This window comes from Dermacentor silvarum, chromosome 2, assembly GCF_013339745.2.
Source record: "Dermacentor silvarum isolate Dsil-2018 chromosome 2, BIME_Dsil_1.4, whole genome shotgun sequence".
Classification (NCBI taxonomy): domain Eukaryota; kingdom Metazoa; phylum Arthropoda; class Arachnida; order Ixodida; family Ixodidae; genus Dermacentor; species Dermacentor silvarum.
Genome location: NC_051155.1, coordinates 88918454 through 88944050, shown reverse-complemented (window position 1 = coordinate 88944050; position 25597 = coordinate 88918454). Strand labels below are relative to the sequence as shown.

At 49.4% G+C, this 25597-nt stretch overlaps 1 protein-coding gene across 1 annotated transcript in view; it reads left to right on the top strand.

Annotated features, from left to right (window-relative positions):
* The window catches only part of LOC119440211 (transformation/transcription domain-associated protein-like), a 233828-nt gene that overhangs the window by 147466 nt on the left and 60765 nt on the right, over positions 1 to 25597 (top strand). Inside the window, 6 exon segments of the mRNA XM_049661446.1 lie at positions 2614 to 2874; positions 5979 to 6122; positions 6334 to 6704; positions 12444 to 12579; positions 18437 to 18628; positions 22795 to 23001. Of these exon segments, the coding sequence (XP_049517403.1) occupies positions 2614 to 2874; positions 5979 to 6122; positions 6334 to 6704; positions 12444 to 12579; positions 18437 to 18628; positions 22795 to 23001 (1311 nt within the window).

Sequence of the window (25597 nt, the reverse complement as noted above, 5' to 3'; positions counted from 1 at the left end):
GTTGGTCGCCGATCCCAAGCCAAAGAGGAAGCGCCTTCGACCTTTCGCTCCCAAGTCACCCCGCCGTCTGGTGGCGTTAGCATCGCGACCCTCACGCCATCTCACACAATGCGCCGCAACCACCACGACCGCTGCCGGTGCTTAGCCACGCGGAGAAGCCGGATTACAGGAGACGCGAGCTATGCGGGGAAAGCAACATCAGGGGACGCGTGAGAGTCGCGCATCCCCACATCCCCCCAACCTTAAATCACTACACGTACTCCGGCGAAAAATTTCACACGGTGTATCAATGCGCGCATCGCAAACAAAAGTTAGTACATGCGACAGTGGCCGCGCCGAGAAAATGTCCACACGTTATCCACAACATGCGAGCCGACATTTTCTCTGGGGTTCACTGCTGGCGTCCGTTGGTCACAGCACCACCTCTACAGATTCGATGGCACGACTCCAGCCCAGGACTCCGGAAACGGCGACACAGAAGAGCAAGCGTCGCTTGTGCCGACGCGCCCTGCGGGCGAGAGCCGCAGTAACCGTTGGTGACTGCCGGCTCTTTTCCCAGCCGCAGAGGGTTGCGAGCCGGACATAGGCGGCCGCCGAAGTTGCTGCGCCGTACTGGCCACAGGCATGTCCATCGCCTGGGGTAGCTCAATTGTAGTCGGGGGCAGCAGCGCTGATGATGTGCAGGTGACAGTAAACCAGGGGTGACTCCGCTCACGCTGCGTACACTCAACACACTCGACAAACACTAAAGTAGTGCAAGAGAAAGGAATTCGTCATACGCATCGCCCACGTGGTACGATGTTCAATTCGGCTAGCAAAATTTCGGGCGGCATTTCAGATGCTAAGTTCACGTGAAAAAAGCTTACTTTTTTGAGTCGAACGAGTAATTTCAATTCGTGCGAGGCGAACTAATGAGGGATGCAATGTGCAACACCTCAACACCACGGTCCACCAGGTTGTGTCCCTAAACGTGCGTCAGGCGGCTTTGTAAAGCCTTAGACCTAATGCCTCGCTACTTTGACAACAACCGGCATCCAAAAAAAAAAAGTCACCCAAAATGGGCACAACAGGCAGCCGTGAGGAGACGTTAGCTGTGTGAGGTGGTCCTACCCCGCTCGGTGCACACAGCATCCGAGTTGACGGTGCCCACCGTCCCAGACGGTGTCGGAGCGTCCAGTGCCAGGCCGCAATACCAGTCAGCCCATAGCGGCACCCGTGGCTCGCGGCCACCTGGCTCCCTGAGCCGCGACTTCCGAAGTCAAAGAGGTAGAAGAAGCTATTTACATAAGAAATTCGGACCACCCACAAGGATTCCGTACTCACTTGCTTCAGGCTCGCCAATGCTCCGCGGGCGCTAGGCCTCGCTCTCCCAGGATTCAGACCACTTGGCTGTCGTACCGACAAGTGGACTTCAACAAAACGCTCGCTAATTCTGTGTGCGTGTACTTAGCAAGACTTTTAAGCTGTCGCCTATGAAGAGATGAGAGACATAAATCTGAATAAAAAAGTTGTATTAGCAGTTCGACACGCAGTACTTCATTTTTCAGCAAGGTTTACAAGTACAAAAGTGGAGCAAGACCTTAATACACCAATGAAACCCGCAGTTCGAGCGCACCAAAACATGTGTGAAGCAAGGCGCAGCTCTTAAAGACCGCTGAAACCTGCGACTCATTGGCGCTTACCGCAAGCAACACTGTGCATCACAGCGGCACGTGTCGCGCCACAACAGAGCATGTGAAACGAAGCTGCGTCTGCGCACCACAGTGCCGCTCAGCCGCCGCGACCACCGCCACGCCGTTGCTTGCATGTGAAACGGGCTTTATGTGGTAAAGCATATGACCGCCGCGAATGCTAAGGGGGGGGGGGGGTGAAAGGCATGCATTAGAATTGGGTAATTACCGCAATCAGACATTGCGAGCTTCCGTTATTGCCCGAACATCTTCCTAAGGCACGCCCACCGAAAAAAGGCATTTTCAATGGGAGATTAATGTATCTTCAATGCATTCACATTCTTTAACCTCTGCCCAGACGGACGCTGCCAGTAGAGGGATTGCTATTGGGGTCCTCATAGTGGTCAAGCGCATGCATGTAGGCGGTTCAAGTTCGAATTATCTGGCAAAGGTCAATTTTAGGATCATAATAATGAAAGTTTGGGCCCACAGAAAGGCATGGGCGCGCCAGTCGGAACCTTAGATCGTGATCGAATGACCCTAAATATTGAACAAACGGGAGTCTAATTACGCAATTCTACTGCATTTCTTGTCGAAATTGAGCACTTGTAGCACATTTGCCTCCTCCATCCCGAGCATTGTGCTGAGGGATGCAGTAGTGCTGTCTAAAGTTCTGTGCACCTAAAGCACAGAACTGTAGCGTGTTTGCATTTCGCTGTCGTCGAAATGCAGCCGCCCTGTCCGACGTTTGGACTTGCGACCTTGTGCTCAGAAGCAGAGTGCCATAGCCACTAAGCCACACAGTGGTGGGTGTAAAATAGTTGCTAATGAAGTCTCGCAGTACTGCATTCTGCTTGTTTTCGTGCTGAGCTAGCTCTTGTGTTGCAAGACCGGATTTTTTCACCGACTTCCACGTCACGTGTCGCTTTTGCTTCCAACGCAGGAGGAGATTGACATTGAGCTTCCATCGACGGCCGAGGACCGATCCCTGCTGGACGGGAGCGTTGCCGGCCGTGCGCGCCAGAACCTGCAGCAGCTGGTGCAGCGACAGGGCCGCTTCCTGGAAGGCCTGCGGGAGCTGCGTCTGGGGGCCTTCTTGAGCGCCACTGTGCAGCTGTGCCACCTGGACACGCCGCTCGCCCAGCACATGTGGCTGCAGCTGATGCCCCGCCTCTGGAAGGTGCTCAGCGACCGGCAGCAGAGCGTGAGTCCCAGTGACACAGTTTGACCTGCTCTCTGCTGCTAGAAGGCGGCATTGTTTAGGACAAGACTTGCACAGAGTTTAACGGGGCAGAAGTGAGAAGGGAAAGACAATAGACCACTTATAACGTAACCGTTTATAGTGCAGAACTGGCTACGACGCGGCCTTTTCCGACTCCCGTTTACCCTCCCATAGAACTCCATGTATACGCATACTGCTTACAGTGCAGCCGCGTGAGACGAAATACCGGTTATATAATGCGGGTTCCACGGGAAAATCTCGCCGACAAGGGTGGCATCACGAGCATGCTTCTCAACAAGCTGCGTGCTCCCGGCTGGCATATGCATTATTCAATGCAATCAAACTCGTTAATTCGGACTACTTTCGGAGCTCGGTGAGTGAGGAGCACCGCAAATGTGCGACGTAAAAGAGCAAGAACGGCACTAGCGTCAAACAGAAACGAAGCAGCGGAGTCGGCATCACCACAGCCATCAGTTGAAATTGTACGTGAATGACAGCAACGCCAGAACGCTTCGAGCCTATTTGTGTCTTTAAAGCCTGTATTCTTGCGTTTACCGCCGCGCATACCACCGCGTTGGCCGCGGGCTATCGTAACTGCGTAGTCGTCATCCACAATCGTGTCGACAGCGGCCGCGGTTTTCTCTGCAGTGGTTGCGGCGAACAGTAGTTTCGTTTTTAGTCGGTACACGCGTCGGCCGCGTGCCTAAAAAACTGTGTAGTTGCCATCGATGATCGCATAGATAGCGACCATGGTTTCGACTACAGTTGTTGCAGCGAATGGTAGTTAATTCGTCCAGACTCGGTGCGTGCATGAGGCGCATGCCTTCAGCAACGCAAAGTCGCCGTTCATAATCGCGTCGATAACGGTCACAGTTTCTTCTGCACCGGTTGCAGTAAACAGTTGTTTCGTTTTGACTCGGTGCAAAGCTGTCGAGCTTGACAAGCACCGGCTACATCGTGATTATGTTTTCGCCAGCTCACTGGCGAAAACGTAATCGTGATGTGCGCGCGATAGTACAAAGCGTGTCTATATGCTTGGTCTACATGTTTTGCATACGTACAGGGCTTGAAAATCGTTGTTTTGGTTATAGTGTGGTACCACTTATAGTGCAGATATTCGCGACTCCGGCGACTTACGTTATAAGTGGTCTACACTGTAGTAGCTCTGGAAAGAGGTTTTTAACATGTAGTACTGAACGTGGTATTGCCTCTTCACTAATGGATGGAGTGGGGGGGGAAAGAAGGAAAACATGCACTATTCACAAGGAGAGCATAAACTATAGTCACTGACTGCAGTGAAATCTCGTTGATGCGATCTTTGTGGGAACCGAAAAATAAAACGAATCATCCGAAAATCGTATTATCCAAACATAATCGTATATAAGGGGAAAAATATTATGTAAGGAATAAACTTATCGTATTTACTAAAATCTAATGCGCACTTTTTTTCTGATAAAACGGGTCCAAAAATAGTGTGCGCGTTAGAATCAAGTACGACCCTAAATCTGCATTACCATATAGCTGTCGGCATTTCAAAATGGTCGCCTCGTACGCGCTTCGAGCCTAGCTACACTCTAGCCTAGCTGCCATAGCTTCCTCCATGTGCTGCAGTACACGTGCTTAAGCATTAGCCTACCGTCTGTCTTCCTGCTTTCTGCGTCTGCTCTATCAGCATGAAGTGCCGAGTTCATCATGACGCTGCATTTAAAAGGAAATTGATCATGTGTGCAGAGACGGACAGAAATCAGGCCGCATCACGGGTGTTCAAAGAATCCGAAACTTGCGTGCGGGACTGGCGCCAACAGACGGAGAGGATTTTTGCCAGCAAAGCAAGGCAGAAGGGTTTCAGTTCACTGAAGCAGGACGTATTCTGCGACGATCCACTTCAGCGATACGATCGCCTCGGCCCTATCTTGAAAGCGTTCTACGATGTGGAGTCAGCCGTACACTGTGTTTTCGCTGGGTCGCGTTGAAGCAAGAGGCATGCTAGCACGAAGTTCAATTCGCTCGCTGCACTTCGCCATTCCAACATTTTGACAGTGAGTTTCCGCGGTCAACGAGCGAGATGTGTTCATGTTTGCTTGTGCGCGTGTGACACCGTGCATGTTAATTTTTTTAGTTAGCGAATGTTTGCAAGTTTATACGGCTGATAAAACTGCTATCCTTACTTCGTATAGGGGTCTACTAATTTGCTATCGCAATCGATGCTTCGCCTTTCGGGCAAAACTGCGACTCTTTTTATTCATCACAACCTTAGAGTACCGGGAGTAAATGTTTGTTTTTCCAAATGAGAGAAAGTTGTATTTTTGTATGAAAGCATCAGGTGTACGATACTGTAAAGGATATTATTTCTTGGTCACGGAAAACGGGTGCGCGTTACAATCGAGGGCGCGTTAGAATCAAGTAAATACAGTATTATCTCGAACTACGTATTGTGCAGAATCGTATCAACGAGATTGCACTGGTGTCAGGCATGCAGGATAGGCTCCGCACTCGCTTATGTGCAGCACTGCCATGAAAACGAGGGGGCCAGTTCAGCAACGATGAGCATGCCCAAGTGCAGGGATGAAGAAGACAGCTCATAGCAGAAATGGCGAGGAGATTAGGAGACTGACCTCACATGTACAGAGCACTTTCTCACCAACACCTACTCCCCCTATTTGTGCGAGTTGCTGGAAAAATACACCATACGGTCGACCCTTCACAGACGTGGGTATCACTGGCATCTTGCGAAGGAAATGCTTCGTTCAAGCTGGGTGGAGGAGCTTTGCACCATGGGAGGCACCCGAACAAAGTGAAGACAGGGATACAAAGGATATGGAAGGAGACTGCAAAGAGTTGCTTCCATGTGTACTTGTGTCATCCGAGAAACACTTGCCATTGCATTCTTGGCTTTTTCTTGACTGTGGAGCTGTGGCATAAACAATGTAATGAAAATTCGTGCAGTTTATCATCCACATGTGCCATGCCTCCCTCGCCGTCATCACCTCCTGTTGGCACCCCACATGACTGTGAGGGAGCAAACATGTTGGGTTGTCTGTGTTGTATTCAGCGTGAACGCTTGTTCTGCCTGCACCCACACGCAGGTGCTGGCCGGAGAGCTGGTGCCATTCCTGTGCAGCGGAAGCCACGTGGTGCAGAAGGACTGCCACCCAAATGCTATTGGCGTCTTCGTCGAGGCCCTGGCTCAGTGCAGCCCGCCAGTGGCCATCAAACCAGCGCTCATCAAGGTGGGTGGCCCCACAGGGGAAGGCACCCGGCAGCTGTCCGGACTGTTGCATTGCCACATGGCTTTCTCAGAAAGAAAGCTTCACAATTTAAAAGAAATTGGTCCTATTCCGGCGATCAAACCTGGGATCAATGCCTTTTGGAAAAGGCATTGGTCCCAGCTTTGCTGTGTCTCAGCAGCACGTGTCTTTCAACATTTGGCATGCCATGCAGTACCTGGGCCGCTCGCACAACCTGTGGCATCGTGCTTGCCTGCTGCTGGAACAGGCAGCCCTGGCGGGACGCGGTGGTAGCGGTGCTTCGTGCAGCAGCGGGGTGCGAGGCGCCGCCGAAGAGGCCGGGTCTGCCGCGGAGGACGCTCTGGCCGAGCTGTACTCCTTGTTGCGCGAGGAGGACCTCCTGGGAGGCCTCTGGCAGCGCCGGGCGCGCCACCCCGAGACTGCCTTGGCCCTGGCGCTGGAGCAGCAGGGCTGCTTCGAGCAGGCGCAGGCAGCCCTGGAGGCTGCCATGGCACGTGCACCCCGGCACGAAGCAGCGGGCATGCTCCAGAGCGAGTGCCGCCTCTGGGAGGAGCACTGGCTGAGGTAGGTCGTCGGCTGTGACATTAGTGAGACCTCGGTCTTATGCTCTGGGGTAGCTGATGCAGATTGGATGGCAACCACTACTGAGGCGGTACTGGCACGAAATTCTTGTCTCGTTTTTATTTGTTGTATAGATGTTGATGCAGTATTTACACTATGAAGCCCTAAAGTTCCAAGAGAGCAACTCATTGTTACATCACTTTGTAATACAACGAATTCAAAATGTGAGACAAGTGCAACACACCGTTGCACGTGAAGCAGGGGGCAGTTTGATAAACTAGTAGTAAATTGTAGGGGTGTGCAAATATCGAATACATAGTAGATTTCGAATTGAATCAAGAATGAAAGGCTGAGTATCGAATTGAATGTAGAATATTGGAATATTTTTTATAAAACCTAATGCTTAGAAATTTTAGACAGAAGATTAAGGTGCTGCACATGCGCGGGGGTATGCACATTCACTGCATGTGACGCTGGTTGTCACGGAGCGGTAGTGCCACCATACAAGCGCACGAGGCCTATACAGAGGCCTTGCCCATATTTTCTGCAGTAGCAGAGTAGCTATGACGTTCTGCTGCTGAGCTTGAAGTTGCAAGCTCAATCCCAGCCGCAGCGGCCACGTTTTTATAGGGGCGAATTGCAAAAAACGCTCATGTACTTAGATTTAGGCGCATGTTAAAAAGAACTCCAGGTGGTCAAAATTAATCCGGAGCCCCTCACCTTGGCATGCCTCACAATGATATTGTTGTTATGGCACGTAAATCCCCAGAATTTAGATTTAATTTTAATTCTAAAACTTGGGCACTTATGCTACGCCATGCAAGCTGCATGCTTTGTGATATTGTGGAGAAGCCTCTTTTGCAATGTCCGGAAGTTCTGGTGGTGCCTGTCCCCAAGACGATCGGGGATTTCTTCCCAAGATAGTTAGTATTTTCTAGACATTTTGAGGAGTCTGACACCTATGACTTGTGTTTGCTGTAGTTAAGAGATTCAGAGTCACTGAAGGCCGAACCATTTCTTTTGAAAATATTGTCACGGGAAACGGTATAACTGAAAATATATTTACAAAATATATACAGCGAGCTGTAGCACTGCCAAGATGGCGGAAAGACAATCTCTTCAATCGTCGTCTTCTTCACCCAAATGATCAACGTCATCTTTGTCCCATTGCACGCAGTCTCGTAACATTAACCTCCGGCCGGAAAAGCGCCAACCTGGAGCCTAAGACGTGGGCGCGAGGTATTGCTTGAGGCGGGCCACGTGCACGTCTGAGGAAGGAGAAGACGTGGTAGGATCGAGCGGGGCTATTTCATAAGTGACATCTGTCAATTGTCGCAGGACGCGATAGAGGCCAGAGTACCTCCAAAGTAGTTTTTCAGAAAGGCCAACGCGCCGAGACAGGGACCAGACAAGGACAAGGTCACCCGCACTGAAGCGGGCATCCCGGTGGTGGGCGTCGTATAACAACTTCTGCCGTGACTGTGACGCAGAGAGGCGAAGACGGGCAATGTGACGTGCCTTTTCTGCTGTAGCAATGGTGTCACGCGCATATTCATTAGGCAGTGCGTCGAAAGGGAGCGTTGGTTCTCGTCCGTATAGAAGATAGAAGGGAGAGTAGCCGGCGGTGTCATGGCGTGAGGAGTTATAGGCAAAAGTGACAAAAGGTAGCGCAGTGTCCCAGTCATGGTGATCAGACGAAACATGCATAGAGAGCATATCAGTGATAGTGCGATTCAGACGTTCAGTAAGACCGTTCATTTCGGGGCGGTACGCAGTCGTAAGTTTGTGTTTGGTGGCACAAGAACGAAGTAACTCTTCAATGACTTTAGATAAAAAGTAGCGACCCCGGTCGGTGAGAAGCAGACGAGGAGTGCCGTGACGTAAAATTACGTCTGGCATCAAGAAGTCGGCGACGTCTGTAGCGCAACTGGTCAGGAGAGGTCTTGTGATAGCGTAACGGGTCGCATAATCCGTAGCAACAGCAATCCATTTATTGCCAGCGGTGGAGAGAGGGAAGGGGCCGAAAGGTCAAGGCCAACACGAAAAAAATGACTCAGCGGGTATGTCAATAGGCTGGAGGAGTCCAGCTGGAGGAACAGATGGCCTTTTCCGGCGTTGGCACGGCGCGCAGGCAGCGACACAACGTTGAACAGAACGGTAGAGACCGGGCCAGAAAAAGCACTGCCGTACATGGTCATACGTCCTGGAAACACCAAGGTGGTGGCTGTTGGGACATCATGCAGTTGCTGGAGTACGGTGGCCCGAAGGTGTGCGGGAACGACGAGTAGTAGTTCCGGTCCCTCGGGGTGCATGTTACGGCGATATAATGTGCCATTTACAATGACAAACAGGCGAAGTGACCGGTCCGCTGAGCCAGACTGCAGGCCGTTGAGGAGATCATTTAGAGACGTGTCCTGCAGTTGCTCGTCACAAATGGGGCTGAAAGCGGAGCGCGAGATAAGGCCAGGCGGTGTATCCTTCGTGGTGGCTTCGGGGGCTTCAACGGGGTGCCGAGACAAGCAGTCGGCATCCTGGTGTAGTCGGCCAGACTTGTAGACCACAGTGTACGTGAATTCTTGTAGACGTAGAGCCCAGCGACCTAGACGCCCAGTGGGGTCCTTGAGGCTCGAAAGCCAGCACAGAGCGTGGTGGTCAGTGGTAACAGTAAAAGGCCGCCCGTATAAGTAGGGGCGAAATTTGCCAACTGCCCAAACAAGAGCGAGGCACTCGCGCTCGGTAATGGAATAATTGCGCTCGGCAGGGGAAAGAAGCCGGCTGGCGTATGCAATAACTCGATCACAGCCACGTTGGCATTGGGCTAAAACAGCACCAATGCCATAGCCACTCGCATCTGTGCGTACTTCAGTTGGAGCATTGGGATCAAAGTGGGCGAGAATCGGCGTGGTAGTGAGTAGCGTGATAAGGTGTGAAAAGGTTGTGGCTTGAGCGAAACCCCACGAAAACGGAGCGTCTTTCCTGAGAAGATCTGTTAGCGGACGGCCTATGTCTGCAACATTTCTGACAAATCGGCAGAAATACGAGCACAAGCCCCAAAGCTCCGAACATCCTTGGCACAAGTTGGTATAGGGAACTCGATGACAGCACGAACTTTGGTGGGGTCGGGACGGACGCCAGTTGAATCGACGAGATGCCCGAGGATGCTAATTTGACGGCGACTGAAGTGGCATTTCGAAGAATTAAGTTGTAGCCCAGCCACACAAAACACCGACAGGATGGATGAAAGACGTGTGAGGTGTGTGGCAAATGTAGGGGAGAACACGATCACGTCGTCCAGGTAGCACAGGCAGATAGACCATTTAAAGCTGTGCAACAGCGTGTCCATCATTCGCTCGAATGTGGCCGGGGCATTGCACAAACCAAATGGCATAACTTACTGATAGAGGCCGTCAGCTGTAACAAGTGCTGTCTTTTAACGGTCCCTGTCGTCCACGGCGATCTGCCAGTAACCAGAGCGCAGGTCGATGAATGAAAAATAGGTCGCGCCGTGAAGGCAATCCAGAGCGTCATCAATTCGTGGAAGAGGATGTACAGTTAAACCTGCTTATAACGAACCTCCATATAACGAATTCCTGGATATAACGAAGTTTTTCTATTCCCCACCGTTACTCCATAGAAGCACATGTATTTAAGACCTCTACGTAACGAAGTGGCAGCGGGAGACCCCCTCGATATAACGAATTTCCCCCTCCGACCACCTTGAGATTTCGTCCCAAATTTTGTAATTTTTGCGCGAGCAGCAACCGGAAGCACCTTCTCCGCCGCGATGGAATGGGAAGCGAGCGCACGCGTGTGTGTGAGGCGGCCCTGCATCCCTCGACCCGGCGATCTTGCCGCCGCGAGCGTGACCTTTCCCCCTCCCTTCATTCAAATCTGATCCTGCCGCTTGCTGCAGCTGGCCTAGCCCGCCAAGCCGGCACTCTCTCCTTTTCCAGTTGATGTTGCCGACGCGCTGGTACACGCTGTGGCACATCAGACTCGATGAGCGCGGACGCGCACTGTCAAACGCTGGCGGCTTGTGGAAGCGCCACTGGAGAAGCGAGCGAAGTGACCTTCGTGCGGTTGTCTATCGCTTCAACGCAAACTGAGCGCCGAGAACACACAGCACGCACAAAGCTACGAGCCGCCGACGCACCTACACTGCTAGAGTTTGCCCCAATGCAGATCGCTTTCAATATGCGGCCACGTATGGGTGTTCCGTGATACGGCCTGCACGACCGCGCGCCGCCGCGAAGAACGCAGTTGATGCCAGAGTACAGCACAACGCCGCCCCGCTATCCCTCCCCCCTCGCTCCCTCGCTGGTGCCTCGAGCGCAACGGAACAAGGCGCGCTTCCTCCCTGCTTTTCTTGCGCGCGCGAGATTTAGACGCGGTCGTCGGCTCCCCTCGCACGTTTTCACTCGCACATACAGCATACGGCGCGTGGCGACTGCGTTATCGCCCTTAGACTTACGGCCACGCTAGCGGCAAAAACGTGTCAAGCCACGCGCGGCAAAAGCGGCAGGAATCGGGGGTCTTGCGGCGTGCCGCGCGAAATGGGTTCGAGACCCATTTCTGCGGCATATGCCGTGTGCCGCGAGATGAAGAACCAATCAAGAGCGACGAGGGTGACGTCACGGAGCCATCACAACCGGACCGCCGCCGGTCCGCGCCGGGTTTTCAATCAACAATCGTCGTCTCTCGCATGAAACAACGAGCGCTCGCGGTGTTGCTCGCACAATCGGAGAGCGCGGGAGATCTTACCGCGCTGCCGCGCGGCGAGACGTGCGTGCCACGGTGGCCTCGCGGCAACTTGCCACTCGCGGCATGACGCGCGCGTTTTTTGCCGCTAGCATGGCCGTACCCTAATTATACGGAATATCTATGAGCCAAAACCAATTTTAGGGCCATTACGCGTCATAGACGCCATCTTTATATAGCAAATACAGATCTCAAGGGTCATACTTTTGCTGGCGGAAACCGAAAATACGTCATAGTTGTCGCCCCCGGCACTTTGGGCGGCCAATGCCATCGTCAAGCCACCAAGCCAAGCGACATGAAAAGTCAAAATGGCTGCTCGGCCCGGCGCGGGGTGGCAGTTCACAACGTATGATGCGGGAACGGTCCCACAGTTGCGACGCAACAGCGGGGTTACCAATGCATTGGGTTCTATGGGAGCTGTGCCTGGACCGGCCGAAAACGACGTAACAGCCGGGAAAACGCAGCCCCCGGGAACGTAACAGCGGGGTTCTACTGTAACACGATACGATTCTACGACGCCATCGGGACGCTTGCTCTTCGTTTCCGATGCCTCGCGCTTGTGCGAAATGACACGCGTCCACACATCCGGTACCTGGTGTGTCATTCCGAGGATGAGTGCTTCGACGAAAACGGAAAACAGGTGTGCGTTTCAATTGAGGGGGCGTTAGAATTGAGTAAATACAATAAGCGTTTCTTTTTCAAATTTTCGTGCCGAACCTGCATATAACGAAATCCACTTTATAACGAAGTTTTTCGGGAATTTGTCAATTTCGTTATATCCAGGTTTAACTGTATCTAAGTTTAACTGTATTCAATAACTTGCTACATCCGTGTTCGTTATATTGAGGTTCAACATACTGTTCTAGTGTGACATCAGTGGCTCTGCTGAACTTTTGATTGTCCGATTGCGTCACGTCCAGAAGCAAGCCCTGGAATCGCGATGTTCAGAAAGTCTTGTTTATTTTTTAAATTTTTTTCTGGCAGGTGCTGCAAGGAGCTGAACCAGTGGGAACTGTTGCTCGAGTATGGCAGCTCCAAGAGTTGCGCCAACCCACACCTGGTGCTGGAGAGTGCCTGGCGCGTTCCCAACTGGCCCCTCATGAAGGAGGCTCTCTCCCAGGTAAGCACATCATGCTCAACATCAAAACTTGATGCAAGTGTTCGTTATAAAATAGGAGTGTCGAAATACTCGAATGTCACTGAATCGAATCAAATGGTGAAATTCAAATAATTCTATTCGCGAATCAATTCGATTTTTCCAATACAGTAGAACCCATTGATATCTTCTTCAAAACCAATGTAACAGCCGGGAAATCATGACTGTGACAGGGGTGGGACTCCTGCGCCAATTGTGCCATTTTGATACTAACGCAAATTCCTGCCCCAAACTGCGCCAAACACAGAAAAGTGACCCAAATTGCACCACGCTGCACCAGAATGGCTTTGGCATGTGCGTTCTGCAGTGGCCGCGAACAGCGAGTGGATTCTTTCTGCGAAAAGATTGCAGCCGTTCACATTCCGAACACCCCGGGACGGCGTCTCTTGCATATTTTTTCGGAATTTTCACGCTTAGAACACTGGACTTTTCGGTGCTTCCGGCAAGTGCCCTGTGCTCGCTAGGCCACTCCCGTCTGTTGTCGCTGCTGTCGGAACAGCAAGGGCGGCTGTACAGTGGAACCCCGATTCTATGAATTTCAGGGGACCACGCAAAACCATTGTTTAGTCCGGCCGTCGTATAATCGAAAAACTAAGAGTATAGGCAGTGACGCTCAGTCTTGCCCAAAAAACGAGTACAGACCGCCTGAATAAGCCCGCTGGCACGAACCTGCACGGCTCCAAGGAAGGTAGAATAAATGATAAAGAAATTACTGTATTTATTGATGTAACACGCGTATTTTTCATGATTTTCGTTGCTTGAACTAAACCCTCGCGTTACAGTCGAATGACAGCAAAATTGGCCATTTTAAAACAAATGCTCGAAAGCACTATGTTGGCAACCTGTAACTTTACGTCTCGATCCAATCCATATACAAGTCGACTGAAGTCGTAACTTGTTTTTGATTGGAATCGATGCTGTTTTCGCTGTGCTTATCACTAGTTAAGATGCTACAATACCCTATGGCCTTTTGCGGTTCGACTCCGTTCATTCTCGACGTTATGACGATGTAGTGCATTCGGTATGGTGGCCGCTTCGAGAGACGAGCAATTTTGATGGCCGAGGAGCTGGTAAAGCCTGCCGCGACTCGGTGTCTCGACGTCGACGAATTGCAGATGGCGGGACCAGCGACAGGCCCTCTTTAAGTGCGAGGCCAGTTTGAAAGGCTCTGTGGAACCTGAAGTGGCCTGGTACTTACCCCGAATGAAATGTTGTGTGGTCTTTCAAGAAGTACTTAAATCTCAAACAAGCTCGACGGCACAGAAGATGACTTAATTCTCGTGTGATCACTTCTGGAGATAGTTTAGTTTTTGCGAGATTGCGACACCGCTCTTGGCACCGATAGCGTGCTTAGGATAGCGGCAGAAACACTTGGTGGGGACGTTTTCAGTGCGGAGTCACGCGAAATTTCGCGAAAGTGAAACTATCAACGAAAGTCATCGGCCCTAGAATACCGTTCAAGGAAAGCCCCGTCTCCTCTTTGGACGACGATGATGAGTGAAGAGAACAAGTTTCCGAATTGCTATTCCGTGAATAAAGGTACCATTTCTTTTTCCGTTCATCTCGCGTTACATTCGCGGTTTTATTTTTATTATTTCGCGTGACTGGAAAGTCGCCCCTCCCGTTACAGTCGCGGTCACATTACATTCGGGTGATTACGGTACTGCACACCCGTTATCAGCCAGCTGCAGTGTGTTCATGCGCCAGTCTGTGTCTGCTTAGGGCTTTTTCCCTTTTTTTTTCTGGGACGATACCGACGGAGGTGTCGTACGAGGCGGGGTCGGTGTAAAATTGTGTCGTATAATCGAGGTGTTTAATGCATTATTTCTATGGGGGTTTCTCTGGGACCAAACCAATTCGTCATAAAATGCGGGTCGTCACATAACCGGGTGATGTATAATCGAGGTTCCACTGTATTTAGATGTACAGTCGCTGACCAATTTTTCAGACTCCGAAAATTCTGACTTGTTGGATATTCCAAACTTCATAAATGCATCGTCAGGGTTCCCAAAGAACTAATGCATTTTTGCGACCGATTTTTCAGATGAATTTAATCTCCTAAGTTCGATTTTCCGGACTAAATTGCTTGTTCTGAGCCATGCTACCCATTCTTGGAGGCCGCCTTGTTGGATTTTCCGCTGGCTTGCCCAGGCTTGGCTTCCAGTGGCCCGCTGTATAGCGTCCGAGATTGGGAGATGCACGAGAGTGCACGGGCATCCTCCTGTCTCGGAGGCCATACCCGTTCTTCCTTAGCTGACAAAACGCTCTATAGGACGGCACTTTTTTCTTTTATTCGGTCAGCACTATCGTCATAATGACTTTGCGAAATCCGTTTTTTATTATTATTATTATTTTAAAAGTTTGGTTGCTATTTTGCACGTGGTGTGAGCGCCTCAGAGACGTGTGCAGCTTTGCGTTTGTGTGATCAGCGCCACTGCCAGTGCCTTCGCAAGAGCCAAGGGGTGAGAAGCGTAGCCTCCGCGATCAGCTCCGGCAGCGTGCCGTTGCTGAGCCGCGACAGAGTTTTAGCAAGATTACACTTTGTAGTCTCTGGGTTCTCTCAAGCCGCCTTTGTCGTAAGGCTTAGGCTTGACGGCCAACTCCCTTGTGCTTGCCTTGTACTACCGGGGTTCGGCGGTACAAGGACAGGCAGAAACACGACAACACACGATAGTGTAACAAGTAATAAAAGGGTTTATTGCTCCATGGGAATTCGCGTGGAAGCAGGCTATAGAGTCGACCTCGACGTTTGTCGGGGTTGATAGTGGTCGAACGAACGAGGTAGGGCACGACAAAGGAAGGGAACAAGATGGTTACCTGAGCTCCGTCCTTCGTCGCGGCTCGCAGTCGTCTCCCATTTCTTCGGCGTGCGCCGGTCGCGCCGATCGCGACGGCCCCGCCTCGTTCTGGGCTCGGTCCAATGAGCGCGGGGCTCCGCGTACACGTCAACGCTGCGTTTGCAACCGATTTCCAAGAGGATCGCGCCACCGCACGAAAAGCCGTTTGGCTCCCCGAACGGGAAGAGGGTAAAAGGCGTCTGCTCTCCTCACTTCCGTGGCGCGCGTAAGGACGCGGGGAAATATGAACCTTCATAATTCCCACAACTTCTCCGCTGGGCTGCGCGCCGAATGGGAATAAATTACTGAAATCAACTTTATTTAAGGTCCTGCCAAATGGGAAGGCCCGAAATAATGACGCGCTGCAGGAACTGATCGTGGAGGCCACGTGCGAAGTAACAGGGCTTGTTTCTTTGATCTAGCGGAGATCGCCAACGCGGTCACGCTCTTGTCGACTGCATGCGGAGACGACATCAGTCTTGCTCAAATCCAAGCAAATCTGATCACTTTCAAGCGTAGTATGAGGCAGGGCATTATTAAAGTTTTTTTTTATGCCACTCTAAGCCTAATAAATTTTCTTTTTTAGAGTGAACGAGTTTTTTTGGACTGTTCGATTTTTCGAACTATTTTTCGGTCCCCGCGAAGTCCGGAATATCGGTCGGCGACTGTACATGCTGCTGTCTTGTTTCGTTAATATAGCTTCAAGCAGGAGGCTGCCTTGTTAGCATAGCAACTTGCACTGCGACATTTCAGCTTGAGTCCAGGGACTTCATTATTTGAATATAATAAAACAAGCTTACTGATAAATTTAAGCCATAATATTTTCAATCTGTTTATATAACACAAACAAGAATTTATCATTACAGAAATCACATTGACAAACTGAATAACCACATTTGCAAAAATCTAGGGAAACCTAGGGAGTTCTTTTAGGGGAGAACTTGTTTCGGGGGTAGGCATCACTGGTTGTGAGCATCATTCCACGTGGCAGCATTTGATTGCTAATAAAGCACAATCAGGAACATTTTGTTTCAGACATTTTATGAAGAGAAGCCTCATCTATGGATGCAGCGAGCTGCATCCATACACATTGCACACTTCAGAAATTTCATAAATTGTACTTCAGGCCCCATGTTAAGTGATAGTAGCAGCTGTTCACTGCTTATGATATGTAACTGCCTAAGTGCTACAGAGCTATTTTAAACCTGTGTTTAAAGGGCTCCTAAACCACCTGAGATATTTTTTCAACATTTCAAGTAAACTTGCATCGAGTTCAGAATGCCGTCACGATCAACGATGCCAAACGTTGCAGCGCTATGCGCCGCGGGCGCGGTACAGAATCAGAAAAACAATGCCGTCCTCCTCTCCTGGCCTTTCCGGTATCCCAAGCTGTCGTCACGACGTCACCAGGGTGCATCTGGTGATGTCAACTGGGTTGACGATGTCGATTGGTTGAGCAGGAACCGGTCGTCTGCTAGCAGGTACGCGCGCTCCCTGCTCTTCCTCGCCGTGTTTCTCGCGTTCCAACACAGTTGTGCTTAGCGGTCTGATTAGCTGCACAAACAGAGTGCGACAGTGTTGGCCTTTCTAGACGTGCCCGCAACACAGGGTCCATAGCAGCATGCTTCGCATGAGCACGGGCCGGCACAGAAGCAACAACGGGTAGCCGAGAAGCGCTGAGATGCGGCTAAGGCCCGTCCATGTTAACAGCACGGTAACTCGCCGCATGCCGTTTGCCATTCGCGGGCTGCCGTTCGACAGCGGTTTTGCTCGTGAACAGCGAGATTTCCTTGCTGTACGTAGAGAGGATGAGACCGGGACTCATTTGTGCAGCACCCTCACCTCCACTGATCGCTCGACGGCGCCGATATTGTCGCTAGGCCTTTTCTGGTTTCCTTCAAAGCTAAAGCGGACGGCGCTTTGGAATGAATTACCGACGCTCTCGAGCCGCAATATTTTCTTATCGTTGTTGTCGCTCTTCGCAATAATTGTACACAATGAAGAAAAATAGGGTGATATTAGGAGTGCCATCCGCTGCGATGCGGGCACAGCCGAGCCGGTCGTCTCCCGTCGGTAGCCGTGAGCTGCAGCTGAGCTCGACAAGTATTGTGACTCTCGTTCATGTTAAATGTTTGAAAGCGGATATTGTTTTTCATGAAATGTACAATTTATGCATCGCTTTATCTATCGGAAATAATTTTGCTTGGAACAAAAGCTGCAGCCGATATTTTCGCCGCCAGCGGCGGAGGCGCGCGTAGCTTCGCGCGTCATCGATTGGCCCATCGATCGTGCAGCGGGTGGTACGCCGGCCAAACTGCCGTATACTTTGTGCACCTCTCGTGCAGATTTGCCGCTAGCGCAGACGTGACTTAACCGGAAGTGGCCAGTGTTTTGAGAAGCGCGTTGACGACGAGGAATGTCACCTGATATTTTGAGAAGCACTCAGCAGGAGGAGATACCAGCCGACGTGGAGAGTAGCGAAGCAAAGAGCGAAACGAGCGAGGGCCGTGTTTCAATCATGAAACGCGTGTAACTCCACTATTACGGCACCATTTCGAAAATTTCTCGCGGCTAGTGTTCGTTGTAGACTCGTGCACAACTGCAACACCACAACAAATTTTGACCTCTGGGTGGTTTAGGGGCCCTTTAATGCTTAATCTCACTGTTTGCAAACTTGCCCGTTCCATGTAGACATGTGATATTTAGGCCCTTAGTAGCCTGTGGCTATGGGTCTAAACAATTTGTGTGTATTTTTTTTCCTGCATAAAACGAATAAAATATGAAAGAATGAAGGAATGAATCCGAATTTTTGATGTGGAGTTGTGTGAATGGGTTCTCAGTTCGCACAGGACAGGAGTAATTGAAGGTCTCCGAGAGAGACCTTTGTTCTGCACTAGACTTCGTTCAGTGATTGACTGCAGCAGAAGAAACGTGGTTCAAGATCACTATTGTGGCTCGACCTGACCGGCTCGTGTGACATGCAGGTGGAGCTCAGCTGCCCAAAGGAGCAGGCGTGGCGGGTGAACCTCTACCGTGGCTACATCGCCATCTGTCACCCCGAGGAGCAGCACCTATCACTCGTAGAGCGTGTTGTCGAGGTCATCACGGGACAGTGCATCCGCGAGTGGCGCCGCCTGCCCCACATCGTGTCCCACGTGCACATTCCTTTGCTGCAAGTGAGTAGTCCCCTGTGGATGGTGGGCCACACACCCTTGTTTGACAACTGCGGGGTTACTGGCACGGGAAGGTTTTCAATGGAACCGAATAAGAAAATTGGGAAGTGCAGTTGTCTCTAAAGAAGTCGGTAAAATTGGTACAGTTAAACCTGGATATAACGAAATAGACAAATTCCCGAAAAACTTCGTTATAAAGAGGATTTCGTTATATGCAGGTTCGGCACGAAAATTCGAAAAAGATTATCTTACCGTATTTACTCGATTCTAACGCGCCTTGATTGTAACGCGCACCGGTTTGACGTGACCAAAAGAGCGGGGGGAAAATCCTTTACAGTACCGCGCACCTCATGCTTTCATACAGAAATACAACTATCGCTCAAGGTTTACTCCCAATACACTAAAGTTGCGATGAACAAAAAAGTCCCACTTTCGCCCGAAAGGAGAAGCATCGATTGCGACAGCTATACGAAGTAAGGATAGTAGTTTTATCGGCCGTATAAACTTGTAAACATTTGCTGTTTAACTAAATTGGTAGACTAATGCCTAAGCACACGTACTACAGCACATGGTCGAAGCTACGGGAGCTAGGCTTGAAGTGCGTAGGAGGCGGCCATATTGAAATGCCGATGGCGATATGGTATCGCAAATTTAGGCTCGTACTCGACTCTAATGCGCAGGCAATTTTTGGACCCGTTTTATCAGGAGGGAGAAAGGTCACGCCCGCGGCGGCAAGATCGCCGGGTCGAGGGATGCAGGGCCGCCTCGCGCACACACACACACTTGCGCTCACTCTCGAAGTCGCCGTGAATTCGAGCGCGCCAAGCGCAATGCCGCCGCTTCGCATTCCATCGCGACAGAGAAGGTGCTTCCGGTTGCTGCTCGCGCAAAAATGACAAAATTTTGGGCGAAATCTCTAGGTTGCCGGCGGGGAAAATTCGTTATTTCGAGGGGGTCTCCCGCTGCCGCTTTGTTACGTAGAGGTCTCCAATACATGTGCTTCTACGGAGTAACGGTGGGGAATAGAAAAACTTCGTTATATACAGGAATTCGTTCTATGGAGGTTCGTTATAAGCAGGTTTAACTGTACTTTACTTTGTTATGTCGAATTTGTCGTTATTTGAAATTCGACCTTTTTCGCGAAATAAGTACAGTTGCGAATGGAATTCTCTTAAACGAAAGGGGTTGTAAAATCTTAAGAGTTACCGGGCAATCAAAAAAATTAATAGTATTACGATAGCATCAAAAGATGTTGAAGAGGCGAGCCGCCGTGCGAAAGACGATGAAGTGTGTCTGTGCTCTTGGTGCGAGCGATTGTGGGCCTGGCTGTCTGGCTTCAGTGTAAATAGCCTGTAAATAGCCTCTTTCGTCTGTGTCCTTCCACACGTAACAATATCAATGAGAAAAAAGAATTTGTTGAATTAGAGATTCGGCAACTAAAGGTATGGTATGAAGCAAAGCGTGGCATTGCTTTTATGTCCGCTCTGTTGCCGCAATGAGAAATGCCGCCACGGTGGGAAGATGGTGCGGCATCACATGCACTGTCTTCTCGCGCGTTTTAGTGCTAGAGTTTGTGTGATCTTCAGTTTCGGAGACATGTTGGCTTCAACGTGTCTGGATTGTGAAAAAAAAAATTTTTTTAATATCATAATATTTTGCATAGTTCCAGTAATTGTACATGCTGTTTGAATAGATAAACTTGTATTTCGCAACTACAGCTGTTAGGTATTTCAATTTGAAGTAGATATCAGCACTGTACATATGTTGAAGAGTATGTATGCCGAATTTCATTAGTATAGGACAATTATAAGTGCACAGGGTTATTTTCATGGTATTGTTAAAAAAAAAAGATTTGTTGTAGTGTGCTCATTTTCTTTTTTTGCATAGTGACCCTACTTGTACACAATGTTTAGATAGATATCAGTACTTTGCAGTCTACGAAGAGGTAACTAAGCTATAGCACGCTGCTCTTTTGTGAAAATTTAATACACGAGAATGTGCCCGCAAAGCTCATTATATTTTGTTGTTTTCTAAGACATAACTCAGCAAATATAGTAGCTGGACAAGAACCAAGGACATATTCGAAATCTGCTTGAAGAACTGTATAATTAGGTCAATTTTGAAACGTATAGGAGAAATAATAAAGAAAAACTTTTTTGAGGAGCACATCCCCTTAAAAGCGGAACTTGCTGCATTGATAATATAGGCAGACATAACTGAGTCATGGTTTCATTGTAACGGGCATGCACTGTATAATGCAAGGTCGGAGAATGTATAATGCACTGTATAATGCAAGTTTTGGACCACAAAAACACGAGGGGGAAAAAATACTATTACCTCCAATGTAGAGCGCACCTACAAATTAGACCCACCACGGTAGCCCAGTGGCTATGGTATTGTGCGGCGGAGCTTGAGGAGACAGCAGCCACATTCTGACGGAGTCGGAATGCGGAAATGCTTGTGTACCATGCATTGGGTGCATGTTTACAAACCCCATATGGTCAACATTAATTCGGAGCTCCCTACTACAGCGTGCCTCATTATCAAGATGGAGGTTTTGCCACATGTAGGCTAAAGCCTTAGAATATAAATTCTAAATTTTTAACTACAAATTAAGAGTGCAAATACCAACCGGTAACTTGTGAACTCATTACTGAATTGAAACAAGAAGAAAGGCGGTATGAGCTATTAGAAAAGTTAATGCGAACTTTGAAGGAGTACTGACACATAATTCTTGTGTCCCGCTTGTTTTGGTAGCTGGCAATCCTGTAGCAACAGAATAGTGCCACAGTTCCTTGAACACACAACAAATCTTGAATTATATTGCCACGCGCTTGTGCCACTTGCTCCCAGAAGAAGACGAGGACGGTCTAGTTCACGAGTTAGTGCTTTGGTCTTTTGTCGGTGCTGTGCTGCCCTTTCGACGACTCGTACTTACTATAACGGCCTCTTTTAGAAGTCGCCTGTATATTAAACGTGACAATATCTGCTAAATGAATAAAAGAAAAAGATTTGACAGGGCACTTTACCAATATAAGGTGATTTAGTGTTTTGTTCTTTGTCACCCATTTAGTAATTCAGTGCAGACCGCTTATAACGTAAGTCGCCGGAGTCTCGAATATACGCACTATAAGCGGTACTGCACTATAACGAAAGCAACTATTTTATTGCTATAATGGACGCTCCAGGAGCTTATCTGCCGTCGCTGTCACCGTGCTCTAGGTTCCGTATTCACTTACTAAACAAATTAACAAGCACGGTGTCACGCATGCACAAGCAAACATGAACACATCTCGCTTGTTGACCGTGGAAACGAACTGACGAAACACGGCAAGTGAATTGACCTTCGTGCTATCATGCCTCTCGCTTCAATGCAACCTAGAAGCGGCGAAAACAGGGCGTGCGGCGGACTTTCCCCGTCGCAGATTGCTTTCAAGATAGGGCCAAGGCGATCGTATCGCCGAAATGGGTCGTTGCAGATTGCGTCCTGCTTCGGTCCACTGAAACCATTCCGCATTGCTTTGCTGGTGAAAATCCTCTCCTTCTGTTTGCACCAGTCCCGAACGCATGTTTCGGATTCTCCAAACGCCCGTGATGCAGCCTGATTTCCGTCCGTCTCCGCACACATGATCACTTTCCTTTTATATGCGGCATCATGATGAACTCAGTACTTTATGCTGATAGAGCAGACGCAGAGAACGTGAAGACAGACGGTAGACTATTGCCTAAGCTCGTGTACTGAAGCACATGGAAGAAGTTACGGTAGCTAGGCTCAAGAGTAGCTAGGCTCGACGCGCGTGTGGGGCAGCCATTTTGAAATGCCGACGGCTATATGGTAACGCAGATTTAGGGTCGTACTCGATTCCAACGCGCACGCAATTTTTGGACCTGTATTGTCGGGAAAAAAGTGCACGTTAGATGCGAGTAAATACGGGATTTGTGGCTTGAGGGGAGCGTTTGCCGTCTAGGTTGACTGCCGAACTTCCAGGCAGCCGTACTGTAACCGGTATTTCGTGTCCCGCAACTGCACTATAAACTATACGCGTACACATAGAGTGCTATGGGAAAATTAACGGGAGTCTGAAAAGACCGTATTACATCAGGTTCTGCACTATAAGCGGTTACGTTATAAGTGGTCTATACTGTACTACTCTGTGTGTACTGCTCAGGCTGCCCAGCAGATCATGGAGCTGCAGGAGGCTGCACAGATCCATCAGACTTTGCTGCCTGCTGGCTCGGCCGCCGGCCGCCCTGCCCCGACCAGCGTGTACGACATGCGGGCCATTGTCAAGACGTGGCGCAACCGCTTGGCCGTGCTGGCCGACGACCTCTCCCACTGGAGTGATATATTCACCTGGCGCCAGCATCACTACCAGGTCTCTTCGCTGCTCTTTGCCTCTGCACACTGCTTGTAAACACTGCCAAGCTATGCATGAATGAGTGCTGCACCTGTGCATCTCAAGGCACATGCTGATCGAAGACAAAGGAGCTGCGATAAGTTATCTTTGTCGCCTGCTGCAGGTGCTTGACGCACCTGCATGTGCCCGCAGGTGCGTCACGCAACTTTTCCATGACCCTGTAGATTTGACAATCTTTGGCAAGTGGTGAATTATGCCAAATGTGACAATGAGCCGGATTGGATGGCACCTGCTCTTTGCACTGGCTACTAGAGTCACATGATGCGCCGTCCTTTCATAAGTCACGCAGATTGGCTTTACAATAATCCACCTGCCATAACGTTGGGATAGCCCTTTTGCATTTTGGAGAAAAACTGGAAAGCAGAACTTTCTATGCAATAAATAAAAGATTGCTGCAAGACACTGGTCTGCTATTAAACTGAGAACCTCATTTGTATTCAGTGCAACAGAACGTCACCAATTCATTAGTTTCAGAGGAAAGAAAGCACTCGATTCTATTCTGCAGAAATACTATTGATAAAGGAATAAATATTTTCCACGCCTTCATACCCAAGAACTGAGCTGTAATCAGAGCTGGCATACTAATTGGACGTTCCCTTTAATAAGAGTAGACCGTGCTGTAGGTCTTCATTTCTGTGTACTTGTGTTAGTGGTAGCTTGCCACATTCTTGTTATGTAATGCTATGAGACTTACGAGCATGTGCAGCCCTGTCTTTTCTAGCAAAAGATTTGTAAGCATTAAATTCTGTAAAAAATTATCTGATATTCGATTCAATATTCGGCATTTCTTGATTCAATTTGGTATTCAGATAAAAATTTACTGTTCGATATTTGCACACCCTTACTTTTGAATATACGGCTTGATACAAATATTCGAAACAAATTAAATATATTGATGGCTGTGTGGGAGCAAACGCATCTCTTAGCATCTTTTCTATCTAATCTAAGAATATGGCAGATTTCGTGCTGAATTTTGTGATGACTTCATGCTACCAGCGAAATTTAGCTTGAAAAGTGCGCTCCGCCACTAGACAGCCAAGCTGTGCGGGAACGCCAGTCTCAATAGCAAGGGGCACGGGTATGTAAATAGCGCGGGTTCACTTAGAGCGCAACAAAAAGGGATAATGATGACTGCGCCAAAGGATCTAACTGCTATAAGAATGCTCTTTGCTGGAGTACAGGCTCGGTCGTCAGCAACGTTGCCCGAATCCTGAGCTTATTGCTTGACAGCAAATGTAATAAATGAAGGCTGGCACTGGGATTATAAGCATTTGATTTTATAAGTTTATGAGCATTTGATGCTGCATAGTAATGCACAGGTTGGTGAGAACACGCAGCTAGTGGGAATTACTCAATTTTCCCAGCTAACATCAGTCAGATACAAAATCTTCTAGTATAACAGCTTACTAGTGGAATTATTTTACTGTTGACTATGTAATTGTGATTCTCCAACATTCTAAAATAACCAAATTTGCTAATAAATGCATGTGCATATCATTTACAGTCGACTCCCGTTAATACGAAGTTCACGGGCACCACGAAAAACTTCGAATTAAACGAACTTCCAATTAACCACAAGGAACAAAAACGGATATTTTTATTTGAAAAATGACTATGACAAAAAATCGGTTATTGCCGTCTGCCTCTGCTTGCGGCATCGTGCTACGGAGAGCAAGTTCTGCAGGCTGTAGACGTGGCCGAGTGCTTCGTCGGCATTGCTCTCTGCAGCAAAAAACCGCTGCGCGATGGCAAGGCCCGCAGCTACATCAGTAGCCACAGGTTGTGGCTCACTTAGAATGTTGTCGTCCTCGTCACTTTTGTTAGCAGCCTCGTTGGGCCGAACCATTTCAATTATTTCACTGTCCGTCAGCGCACCGCACGTTTCAACACTGCTATCAATGGCGACGTACTCTTTGAAAGTGACGTCATCGAGAGCTGCTTGAAGAGTATGGTCGTCGAGCTCGCTTGTGTCTGCTTCCCCCGCTGGAGAAGACGAACCAACTCCCGCCACATTTGCACTAAAACCACACGCCCTGAAGCAATTGTTTCTTCTTTAACGCGGCCCCACGCTCGCGCTACCATGTGGATAGCACTGAGGGGGCTAACCTCGTACTGCATGGAGCTCTCCATGCACAAGAGCATCCGCTCGAGAAGGTGCTTTCGGTACAGCACCTTCACATTTTTTATGATCCCCTGATCCATAGGTTGCAACACCGATGTTGTGTTGGCTGGCAAGTAGGCGACGCGGATGGCACTCAAGGCCGGCACATTCATGTGGGCACTGCACTGATCTACAAGAAGCAATACCTTGTGGTTAGATGACGCGAACTTGCGATCTAGTTTATGTAGCGAGTCTTTAAGTAGGTCCAATGTCATCCACGCCTTTATATTGGATGCGTAATCGACAGGCAGCATTTTGACGCCCTTAAAACATCTAGGCTTAGCGGCCTTGCCGAGCATCAGCAGGCGACATCGCTCCGTGCCAGTCATGTTCGCGGCAATTAAAACGGACACTCTCTCTTTGCTGCGTTTCCCTCCAGCACAGTCATCGTCC